Source organism: Ictalurus punctatus, chromosome 3, assembly GCF_001660625.3.
Source record: "Ictalurus punctatus breed USDA103 chromosome 3, Coco_2.0, whole genome shotgun sequence".
In the NCBI taxonomy this organism is placed as follows: domain Eukaryota; kingdom Metazoa; phylum Chordata; class Actinopteri; order Siluriformes; family Ictaluridae; genus Ictalurus; species Ictalurus punctatus.
The window spans coordinates 35,165,485-35,177,984 of record NC_030418.2 but is presented as its reverse complement, the minus strand read 5'-3'; the positions used below and the strand labels follow the sequence as shown (position 1 = coordinate 35,177,984).

At 41.1% G+C, this 12,500-nt stretch overlaps 1 protein-coding gene across 4 annotated transcripts in view; it reads right to left on the bottom strand.

Moving 5' to 3' along the window:
* tenm3 (teneurin transmembrane protein 3) overlaps positions 1–12,500 on the bottom strand; it is a 256,963-nt gene that overhangs the window by 89,411 nt on the left and 155,052 nt on the right. For all 4 annotated transcript variants that reach the window (XM_053679906.1, XM_053679908.1, XM_053679907.1 and 1 more), the window contains 2 exons: positions 9,005–9,151; positions 1,382–1,598 (listed from right to left, as the gene is read on the bottom strand). In XM_053679906.1, coding sequence (XP_053535881.1) covers positions 1,382–1,598; positions 9,005–9,151 — 364 coding nt within the window. The remainder of the gene's footprint in view (positions 1–1,381; positions 1,599–9,004; positions 9,152–12,500) is intronic.

The following is a 12,500-nucleotide window of genomic DNA, read 5'->3' as shown; positions in this document are numbered from 1 at the left end:
TGTGTGTGTGTGTGTGTGTGTGTGTGTGTGTGTGTGTGTGTGTGTGTTTCTGCATTCACACAGAATGCCCCTGATAATTCTCACACAGCTTTCTCCTGAGTCTAGTGTCTCGCCTCGTCATTTTGTGTGTGTGTGTGTGTGTGTGTGTGTGTGTGCGTGTGGCGTCAGATAAATATTTACTGTTTAATAATAACATCCACACACTGTGAAAGAATCTGATGCCGATAAAACCCCAGGATTTAGAGCTAAATCTAACATCAGGAGTGTGTTATTTATCAACTCATCACACACACACACACACACACACACACACACACACACACACACACACACACTCCGACACACAAGATTTAGAACCTGTTCTGTGCCTTGATAAATGAGATCCCTGATTTCTACAAGTGCTGTTGATGCTTTCCAGCTGAAACGACCGAATATGATTTTCCTATTAACATCAATCACAGTTCTAAACTTCTAAACTCCAGCTTCTTCTATCCTGAGGTTCTAGAACTCAAAAAGTTCTCAAGTTCGGAATTTCAAAAGCTCCAATGTTATACAGTTCTAAAACTCCAAAGTTCTAACGCTCTAAGGTTCTAGAATTCAAAAAGTTCTACTGTTCTCAGGTTCTAAAATCCCAAGGTTCTCGTGTTCTAAAGTTCTAGAATTAAAAAAAGGTTCTAATGTTCTCAGGTTCTAAAATCCCAAGGTTCTCGTGTTCTAAAGTTCCAGAATACAAAGAGGTCCGATGGTCTAAAGTTAGAAAAAAAATTCCATAAACTTTTTCAAATTTCAAAGTTGTGATGTTCATAAGGTTCTGATGTTCTAAAGTTCTCAAACTTTAAACTTCTAAAATACCAAAGTTCTAACGTTTTACATTTTAAAAGTCTAACGTTCTAAACTGTTCTCGAGTTCTAACATTCGAACATTTTAATGTTCCAAAGTCTTAAAGTTCTTATTTGTTCATTTTTTCTTCTGTTCGTTCTTATGTCTCTCGCTGCTGCTTTAAAGTGACAAAAACATTCTCACCAATAAAGCAGCATTTTTTTGCCTGTATAGAGTCTTCCGGAGACACGTGCGGCAGTACCCCCAACCCCCCCCACACCCTGGGGTTGCTACGGCAACACTTCGCCTATGTAAAAGAAATATTAATTGCTTTAATTTCCTCCAAAATAAAAGAATTTATGAATTTAGACTGTGCTTGGCCCCCGCTATAATTACCCTAACGAGCTTAATGAGTGTGTCACGTCCTTAATGAGGTGACCACGTCTCTGTCGCTACGGTAACAGAGCAATATGGTGGAGATTTCACTGTTTTCAAGGCTAGGGTAATAGAGGAAGTATACAAAGGAGGTCCAAAATGACCTCACACACACACACACACACACCTCTTGTTGAAAGGATTCTCCCCTGTGATGACATGCGTGCCCTCTGGCCCGAGCAGGAAGCTGATTCGCTGGTAGAAGGACTGCGCCGCCTGCTGCGGAGAAGCTGATTGGCCGTGGGTGATGATGTCAGCAGGGTCGGGGGAGCCACGGCAAAACGACTGCGACACACACGTGGTCTGGAGACAGCAGTCCGGGTCCATGCAGTCCGCTAGGCCGTCTGACGTGTACGCACACACACACACACACACACACACACACACACACACACAGAGTAGAACAGTGTTAATGCTATGTACAATAGATAGCAATACTAACCAGACCACTGACCGTGTCTCGTGTTCAGACATCATTTGAAACATTTTTAAATTATGCACCTATTTATTTATTTATGTATTAGAAATATTTTATTTGGAAAAAAATGATTTTCATTTAAGAATAAAATAAAAACAGCTGTAACACGCCTTTAACAGATACGCAGCAAGCATTTTTTTTTTTTTTTAAAACCTTGATCCAAGTTTTCTTTGTTTTGTTCAGCGCATAAAGGAAGAAAAAAAATCTCTTCCGGTCTCTCTCCGGAGTTTTCTGTACCCCGGTGTGTGTTGGCGCAGTGGAGCGAGAACAGAAAGCCTTCAGGTTCTCCGTCGCTGGGGAAAATTCTACAAAAGTAGTGCCTTAGGAAGTAGTGAGTCTCATTACATTTGAGACGTGACCCCCAGGGGGGAAGAGCGAGCAATAAGTGGGACAGCCTTAAACAGCGCACTATGCCTTATTCTCTCTCTCTGTCTTTCTCTCGTGATTTTTCTTTCTCTCTCTCTCTCACACACACACACACACACACACACACGGAGCAAACAGCTGCTTAATGCTTTTTGTGGATCCGAGATGTGCCGCCCTGCAGGTAGGAGCGTAAACCTCCGCCATCCGTCACACTTAGTTTATAAAAAGCCCTGCGCACATATGGTGCCTCGCCGCTGGGGAATTGTAAAATAACACACACACACACACACGCACACACACACATGCACGCTAACCCTGATCAGTAGGAAACTAATTCCTTTTCTCCCTCCTGGGCCGTGTCCCATGTCCCGGTCCCACAGACCGAGTGTCTAACTGTTTGTTTTGCTTCGTCAGTCATCGGGTCCGTCCCGAATCATCAAACCCTCTTCGTGTGCGTCCTGGCCCCACTTTTACATCTCAAACCCATCCAAAATCAACACCACACTGTTCTGTGTGTGTGTGTGTGTGTGTGTGTGTGTGTGTGTGTGTGACAGAGAGCAGGCGCCCCGGCAGATGTGTGCACACTTCTTAGGGAGCTGTGTTTATTATGACATTCCTGGATGGCTGAAAAGCGTGTTTTCGCACTCGTCTAAATCCGGAGACGCGATACGGAGCAAACGGAAAGACATCCAAACGCTAATTAAGGATTAAAGTCAGGCTAAGATCCAAACGAGTGCCGAACCACACGGCGAAACGAGGCGACGCTGGCACCGCGCACTAACACCCCGTCTTCCCTCCCTCAGGTCCGAGTCTAAGACGGAGGGTATAAACTGTCACACTGGCCCTAAAACAGGAAGGAATGCCGCTTAATAGGGAGCCTACGGGCCCTGGGGAGCGGGAATGAGACACGAGTCCAGATCAGAGTTTAATCCTGATCCAGGCGTGCGTGCCAACCTCAGCCCCGGGCAACAGACACGTTTGTTTTCCTCACTAAAGACGGGGAGATGGACACACACACACACACACACACACACACACACACACACACATACACACACAGACTTTAGGGTTTTTTCGTATCTTTTATGGCAGCGGCTTTCCTGAAACGTCTGTCGGACTGCGAGGCATGGCGTCTCTCCCAGAACGCGTGTAATGAAGGATAGAGAGAGGGAAAGAAAGTCAGAGCGAAGGAGAAAGAAAAGTCTATAGGAAGTTGTTTAGACTGAGAGCGGAGGAGAGAGAGAAAGTAGAGAAGAGAAGAGAAGAGAAGGGAAATGATACGGGTGAAGAAAAGAAGAATTAGAGAGACGCTAGGGGAATAAAAAAAAACATAGACAGACAGAAAGAGACAAAAAAAAAATAAGGAATGCGGAGGGAGAGAAAGAGAGAGGGAGGATGTGAGGTGAAAACACAGAAGGAAAGGAAGGGTGGACAAGGATGCAAAAAAAAGGGAACGAGAATTAAAAAACAAGGAAGGACAGTGAGAGAACGAGAAAGTAACGAATGGACAGACAGACAGACAGACAGACAGACAGAAGGATAAACTTTTTAGACAGATGGAGAGAAAGAACGAGAACATATACTGTGAAGAAATGATGACGTACAGAGAGAAAAATCAAAAAAGAAATGCTAGGTGAATAAAAACGGACGGATGGAATACTGTCGTGCATAAGGAGGAAAAAGATAGTGAAATGAATGATGGAGAGAAAGAGAGAGAGCGAGAGAGAGAGAGGGAACGAGAGTGTGTCAGAGAGAAGGAGAAAGAAAAGCGTAAAGGATGTTGATTAGAGAGAGGGAGGGAGGGAGAGTGAGAGAGAGAGAGAGAGAGAGAGAGAGAGAGAGAGAGAGAAAACAAAAGAACGGGAAGAAGGAGAAAGACTACTGTGAAGAAAGGAAGACAGACAGAGAGAAAAAAGAGAAAGAGAGGTACTGGGGGAATGAAGACAAAGACAGAAGAGAAAGAGAAAAAATGGTGGGATGAGGAGAAAGAGAGGGAGGAAGCGAGACAAAAGTACAGAGAGAAATATGGGTGGAATGTTGTCAAGGACGGAAAGAGTAGGAAGAAAAAAGAGCGTGTAATGAACCATGGAGAGAGAGAGAGTGAGAGAGAGAGAGACGGAGGAGTGTAAAGGAAGTTGTTCAGAGAGTGTGAGCAAGAGAGATAGAGGAAATGAATAAGAGAGGGTGAGAAGGAGAAAGAATAGGAGGACAGAGAGAGAAAACATAGAAAAAGATGATGCCAGGGGAATGAAAACAAGGACCGAGAGAAAGAGAAAGAAAATATAAAAGAGGGATGCCAAGCAAGAGAAAGAGCGAGATGAAAAGAGAGAGGCAGGATGAGAGGCGAATGTACAAGAGAGAAGGAAGGATGGGATATGCTGGGGGAATAAACATAAAGACAGAAAGAGAAAGAAAATAAAGAATGAGGGATGTGCGGAATGAGGGATGAGGAGATGGAGACCAAAAGAGAGAGAAAGACAAAAGCAAGTCAGAGAGTAAGAAAGAGAAACAATAGCAGAATCGACTAGAAGACTAGAAAGAGAGAAAAAGAATGAGAGAAGACGAAGATGGAGCGCGAGAGAGAGAATTAATAGTGTAAAGAATATTGTGTAATGAAGGATGGAGAGAATGAGAAAGTAAGAAAGCAAGACAGCAAGATAGAATGCTTTAATGAAGAGTGTAATGAAGGATGGAGAGAGTGAAAGAAAGACAAGAGCGAGAAAGAGAGAGACAGAAGCAGCAAGAAAAAAACAGAAATAACGACAAATATAAGAGAGTGAGACAAAAACAGAAAGAAAAAAGAGAGAGAAAAATCTGAGACAGTTGTTTGATTAAAAAAGTGAAAGAAAGAAAGAAAGAAAGAAAGAAAGAAAGAATAAAACTACTGTAATGACTATCAATGCACAGAGTGAAAGAAAAAGAAAGACAATGATAAAGAAAGAAAAAACAAAGAAAAAGGGAGAAGAAAGAGAAAGAAGAAGAAACGAGAAATCAAGAGGAAAGAAAGAGAAAGGAAAAGTAACAAAGTGAGAGGAAGGAAAGAGGAAGTAATAGAGTATGTGAGAGTGAAGAAAGAGAAAGAAAAAGAAAGTTAAAACAAAAGGAAGGGAAAAGAAAGCGGAAGTGAGAGAAGAATAAAAAAGGAAAGTGAGAGGAAAGAAAGAGAAACAGAAAGGTGAAGTTAAAACGAGAGGGAAGAGAGAGATAAAGAACGAAAATGGAAGGGAAGAAAAAGAAAGTGAGATGTAAGAAAGAGAAAAAAGGAGTGAGAGGAAAGTAAGAGATGAAAAACAGAAACTGAGAGGAAGGGAAAAGAAAAGAAAGATAAAAATAAAAGGGGAAGAGAACAATGACAGAAAGAGAGAGAGACAGAAAAAAGAGAAGAAAGTGATAAAAGAAAGCGAGATGGAGGGAGAGAACATCTCCTGCACTCGTCTCAGATGTGGAGTAATAATAAATGAGGGAACTCCTGGTCACTGAAGATAATCACATGATTTATAGTTCATTAGGAAGGTGTTGTTTTTTTAATCAGCTCATCTTCAACACTTTATTAACTTTAATAAACACCTGAGCTCAGTGTTTCAGCAGGAAGATAATAAATTACTCTCTGTCCCTCAGCAGGTTCTCATGCGGGAACTACTGGACGATGAAGTGACTCCTGTTCTACCTTCTGTTCTCCCTGCACCTGTGTGTGAGATTGTGGAGAAGTTTCCAGAAGGTTCCCAACCATTAAACACTGCTCAGTTAGCTTACCGAGTCTTTACTGATTATATTATATTCAAATTACAAGAGTAGTGTTGGCGTTTGAGAATGGTGGAGTTTGATAGTGTTTGAGAATGGTGGAGTTTGATGGTGTTTGAGAATGGTGGAGTGTTTGATGGTGTTGAGAATGGTGGAGTGTTTGATGGTGTTTGAGAATGGTGGAGTGTGATGGTGTTTGAGAATGGTGGAGTTTGATGGTGTTTGAGAATGGTGGAGTTTGATGGTGTTTGAGAATGTTGGAGTTTGATAGTGTTTGAGAATGGTGGAGTTTGATGGTGTTTGAGAATCGTGGAGTTTGATGGTGTTTGAGAATGGTGGAGTGTATGAAGGTGTTTGAGAATGGTGGAGGTTGATGGTGTTTGAGAATGGTGGAGTTTGATGGTGTTTGAGAATGGTGGAGTGTATGATGGTGTTTGAGAATGGTGGAGGTTGATGGTGTTTGAGAATGGTGGAGTTTGATGGTGTTTGAGAATGGTGGAGTGTTTGATGGTGTTTGAGAATGGTGGAGTGTATGATGGTGTTTGAGAATGGTGGAGTGTATGATGGTGTTTGAGAATGTTGGAGTTTGATGGTGTTTGAGAATGGTGGAGTGTATGATGGTGTTTGAGAATGGTGGAGTGTATGATGGTGTTTGAGAATGGTGGAGTGTATTATGGTGTTTGAGAATGTTGGAGTGTATGATGGTGTTTGAGAATGGTGGAGTGTTTGATGGTGTTTGAGAATGGTGGAGTGTATGATGGTGTTTGAGAATGGTGGAATGTTTGATGGTGTTTGAGAATGTTGGAGTTTGATGGTGTTTGAGAATGGTGGAGTTTGATGGTGTTTGAGAATGGTGGAGTTTGATGGTGTTTGAGAATGTTGGAGTTTGATGGTGTTTGAGAATGGTGGAGTGTTTGATGGTGTTTGAGAATGGTGGAGTTTGATGGTGTTTGAGAATGGTGGAGTGTATGATGGTGTTTGAGAATGTTGGAGTTTGATGGTGTTTGAGAATGGTGGAGTTTGATGGTGTTTGAGAATGGTGGAGTGTTTGATGGTGTTTGAGAATGTTGGAGTGTTTGATGGTGTTTGAGAATGGTGGAGTGTATGATGGTGTTTGAGAATGGGGGAGTTTGATGGTGTTTGAGAATGGGGGAGTTTGATGGTGTTTGAGAATGGCGGAGTGTATGATGGTGTTTGAGAATGTTGGAGTTTGATGGTGTTTGAGAATGGTGGAGTTTGATGGTGTTTGAGAATGGTGGAGTGTTTGATGGTGTTTGAGAATGGTGGAGTTTGATGGTGTTTGAGAATGGTGGAGTTTGATGGTGTTTGAGAATGTTGGAGTTTGATAGTGTTTGAGAATGTTGGAGTTTGATGGTGTTTGAGAATGGTGGATTGTTTGATGGTGTTTGAGAATGGTGGAGTGTATGATGGTGTTTGAGAATGGTGGAGTGTTTGATGGTGTTTGAGAATGGTGGAGTGTTTGATGGTGTTTGAGAATGGTGGAGTTTGATGGTGTTTGAGAATGGTGGAGTGTATGATGGTGTTTGAGAATGGTGGAGTTTGATGGTGTTTGAGAATGTTGGAGTTTGATGGTGTTTGAGAATGGTGGAGTTTGATAGTGTTTGAGAATGGTGGAGTGTTTGATGGTGTTTGAGAATGGTGGAGTTTGATAATGTTTGAGAATGGTGGAGTGTTTGATGGTGTTTGAGAATGGTGGAGTTTGATGGTGTTTGAGAATGGTGGAGTGTATGATGGTGTTTGAGAATGGTGGAGTTTGATGGTGTTTGAGAATGTTGGAGTTTGATAGTGTTTGAGAATGTTGGAGTTTGATGGTGTTTGAGAATGGTGGAGTTTGATGGTGTTTGAGAATGGTGGAGTTTGATGGTGTTTGAGAATGGTGGAGTGTTTGATGGTGTTTGAGAATGGTGGAGTTTGATGGTGTTTGAGAATGGTGGAGTTTGATGGTGTTTGAGAATGTTGGAGTTTGATAGTGTTTGAGAATGTTGGAGTTTGATGGTGTTTGAGAATGGTGGATTGTTTGATGGTGTTTGAGAATGGTGGAGTGTATGATGGTGTTTGAGAATGGTGGAGTGTTTGATGGTGTTTGAGAATGGTGGAGTGTTTGATGGTGTTTGAGAATGGTGGAGTTTGATGGTGTTTGAGAATGGTGGAGTGTATGATGGTGTTTGAGAATGGTGGAGTTTGATGGTGTTTGAGAATGGTGGAGTTTGATGGTGTTTGAGAATGGTGGAGTTTGATAGTGTTTGAGAATGGTGGAGTGTTTGATGGTGTTTGAGAATGGTGGAGTTTGATAGTGTTTGAGAATGGTGGAGTGTTTGATGGTGTTTGAGAATGGTGGAGTTTGATGGTGTTTGAGAATGGTGGAGTGTATGATGGTGTTTGAGAATGTTGGAGTTTGATGGTGTTTGAGAATGTTGGAGTTTGATAGTGTTTGAGAATGTTGGAGTTTGATGGTGTTTGAGAATGGTGGAGTTTGATGGTGTTTGAGAATGGTGGATTGTTTGATGGTGTTTGAGAATGGTGGAGTTTGATGGTGTTTGAGAATGGTGGAGTGTTTGATGGTGTTTGAGAATGGCGGAGTGTGATGGTGTTTGAGAATGGTGGAGTTTGATGGTGTTTGAGAATGGTGGAGTTTGATGGTGTTTGAGAATGGTGGAGTTTGATGGTGTTTGAGAATGGTGGAGTTTGATAGTGAATGTTTTTTAGTGGTGAAACTGGACTTTGATGGATGATGTGTGTTTGATGGACGATGTGTGTTTGATGTGCTTGGTGTTTGATGTGAAATATTTTGGCTATGTTGGTGTTTGATGGTGAATGTTAGTGTTTGATGGAAGATGGTGTTTGATGGGGATATGTTGGTGTTTGATGATAAATGTTATGATTGTTAACATTGATGTTTGATGAGAAATATGTTGGATATGTTGGTGTTTGATGATAATTGTCACTGCTTGATGTTGAAGGTTGGTGTTTGAGGGTGATTGTTACTGTTTGATAGCAAAAAAGTTGGTCATTGACTTTTAACAACAACTGACAACATTTTGCATTAACTACTGATTTTGACCAAATGTTAGATACTCTTTTTAAACTGAAACACACACACACACACACACACACACACACACACACACACACACACACACACACCTCCTTCGTTGTCCTTGCCATCTGCGCAGAGGGTTTCCATGGCGACGTCACAGCCAGCCCCCCTCCAGCCAGGCTGGCAAACACAGTGCCAACCGTTCTGATCCAGAGTGCAGCGGCCATTACTGTTACACAGACCTGGGCATCCCTCTGCAGAAACACACACACACACACACACACACACACACACACACACACACACACACACACACACACAGTGTTTTACACACACACACACAGCTGTTAAACACAAAAATACAGGAGGGCTTCTGGGTGTGTGTGGGGGTGTTAAAGAACTTAGACACACACACACATATATATATATTCACATGTATATGTATTCTGATGTTTAGTGTGAAAAGTGTGTGTGCGTGTGTGTGTGTGTGTGTGTGTGTGTGCATGTGTGTGTGTGTGTGTAACAGATGAGCAGAACTCTGAAAAGATATACATTCATATAGTTGCAAAATGAGAGCGGTCTAAAGTCAAAAGGTGAACACAGAGTGACACTGGACTTCTCACGGGCCTTGTGAGACGCACAACAGCTGTAAATTCACATGAACGTTTAAAAAAAACCCTCTTCCTCCTCCTCCTCCTCCTCATCCTCCTCCTCATCATCTTCCTCACACTCTCAACAAAACCTCAGAGACTTTGGTCACTCAAATTATACTGAAATTACTTCAATTTTAGAATCCAAATAAAAACATTTTAAAAATAATGGCAGTTCCACAATGAGCAACACACTGGGTCTTTCATAGGAGCGTTTATCGATAGGAAATAAATTTAGAAGAATAAAAATACAAATAAAAGAAAGAACGCAAACAAGAATCTATCTATATGTCTGTCTGCCTATCTGTCTGTATGTATGCATGTGCGTCGGTCTGTCTCTATATCTCTCTTTCTGTATACCTGTCTGTCTGTCTCTCTGTCTGTCTGTTCATGTGTCTGTCTGTCTCTTTATCTCTCTTTCTGTATACCTGTCTGCCTATCTGTATGCATGTGTGTCTGTCTGGCTCTTTTTCACTCTTTCCGTATACGTGTCTGTCAGTCTGTCTTTCTGTTTGTGTTTGTCTGCATATCTGTCTATATCATGTCTCTGCCTGTCTGTCTGTCTGTTTGTCTGTCTTTCTGTCTCATTGTCTGTCTGTCTCTTTCTCTGCCTCTCTGTATTTTTCCCTGTGTGTCTCACTTTCTCTGTTTATCCCTAAATCTGTCTGCCTCTCTCTCTCTCTCTCTCTCTCTCTCTGCCTATCTGTCTGTCTGTCTGCCTATCTGTCTGTCTGTCTGTCTGTCTGTCTGTGTGTATTTGGGAGAGAGTTGAAGTCAGTTGTACAGCTGCATCCATGTGAAGCTACAGCACACAGACAGAGATAAAGAGATAAACAAACTCCAGGCAGAAAGTATATTGAGATCTGATGACACCTCCATCATCATACTTTCTGCCTGGGGTGTATTCTGCTGCCCCATGTGGGGGTAGGGGGTGGATTCAGGTGAAGAGGGGCAGAGGGGTGAGAACAGGAGCAGCAGTAAGAACTGACCGACACAGACCGGGGTTCAGGCTACAGTATGCACATGAAGAGCATCAAAGGTGTGTGTGGGGGTAAGAATGTGTGTGTGTGTGTGTGTGTGTGTGTGTGTGTGTGTGTGTGTGTGTGTGTGTGTGTGTGTGTGTTGACTGGTCAAGACAAACAAAGATGGGAGGTGACCAGGTAAGGAAGGACCAACATTGAGGACACGCAGACACCGTGCTTTACAGACAGGAAGGAGAAAGAAAGAAAGAAAGAAAAACAATCCAAACAAGAAATAAAAAGAGAAAGAAGTAAAAAAAAAAAAAGATCGGACAGAAGAAAAATAAAAAGAAAGAAAGAAACCAGAAAAAGGAGTGACAGACAGAAGGTAAAAAAAGAAGGAAAAACAGAACAAGAAAAAGAGGTATGACAGAAAGAAAGAAAAAAAACAAGAAATAAAAACACAGGGAAGTAAAAACAATAGACAGAAGAAAAATAAAAGAAGAAAGAAAGAAAGAAAGACAGAGGGATTGCTTAGAGAACAATGTCCCTGGGACTTGGGCTTTACCTTTAAATCCTATCCTCTCTCCTATCATGGGGCCGGGAGGAAGGAAGGAAAAAACCGGGAAAGAAAAGCAACAAAAAAACAAAAAAGTTCTGAGCACTTGAGTCCAGGACATTAAAGAGTGACATACAGACAAGAGGGAGAGAGAGAGAGACAGACAGACAGAGAGACCGAGAGAGAGACAGACAGAGAGAGAGAGACAGAGAGAGAGAGTCCGAGAGAGAGACAGACAGAGACAGAGAGAGAGACAGACAGAGACAGACAGAGACAGAGAGAGAGAGACAGAGAGAGAGACAGCGAGAGAGAGACAGAGCGGGGGGGAAGAAGAGATAGACGAAGACACTCGGGGTGCTCAGGGGTGGAGGGCCAATTAAAGGTTCATCATCAACAACAACAACAACAACAACAACAACAACAAGGAGTTACACTTTTATATGTGTTTAAATCATCAGTACTGTTTATAAATCACAGCATTACCGCAACACGACTCATAAAACCTCGAGAGACACAGACGAGGAGAGAAGAGAAGCAGGGGTGATGAAAAACAAGGCTGAAAATAAACAAACAAATAAATAAATAAATAAATAAATAAATAAATAAAATGCAGGTGTTAGGTTCTCATTCAGGATATTATCATGTTGCTCATGTTGGATTCATGTGTTTTTACATCCTTCAATTTTAATAACTGAAGAAAATTACTGGTCTTAATAACCTGAAACTGTCAACTGACCTGACCAGCAAAAAATAAAGAAATATAATATCATCGTATACCTTTTCGAAATATTTAAAACATATATAAAACATATCATTATCATAATTTAATGATTTTTTTTAAGGTTTATCATTTCACATATCCACACAAACTACACTGTGAGTAATTTAATAATTATTATTACATATTAATATGAATATATTATAATATATTATAATAATTATTGTTGGTGATTTTTTATTTGCAAAAATATTTGTTGTATTTCCTATTATATTTTAAATTTTGCTGATTTTTTTTTAAAACATATTGTTTGAAAAAACAAGTAAATCTTTTATCCTTTATTAATTAATAAATCGTGTCTTAGCAACTGTAACTAGGGACGGTCACCTCTGTGCTTGAGTTTACATTGAGATTATATTTATATCAGAGCGTTATTAAACCTCAATCCAATCATTTCCTTCTCCAAACCCCACCCCCTAAAACTTGATCGACCAATCACAGCTTAGCAAAAGTAACTAGGTAGTGACACCTCTGTGTTTGGGCTTTTCTGGGGCTTTTTTGGGGGAGGGGCCGAGGGATAAAGGTTTGATATGAATGTTACTAATTATTTTTATCTTAAATTAATTAGAATTTTAATACAATATAGTCGATTTATAAATACCTATGTCTGCAGTAGAGTTAGGTAACCGCTAAAATAAAACCAGTTCATGGATGACA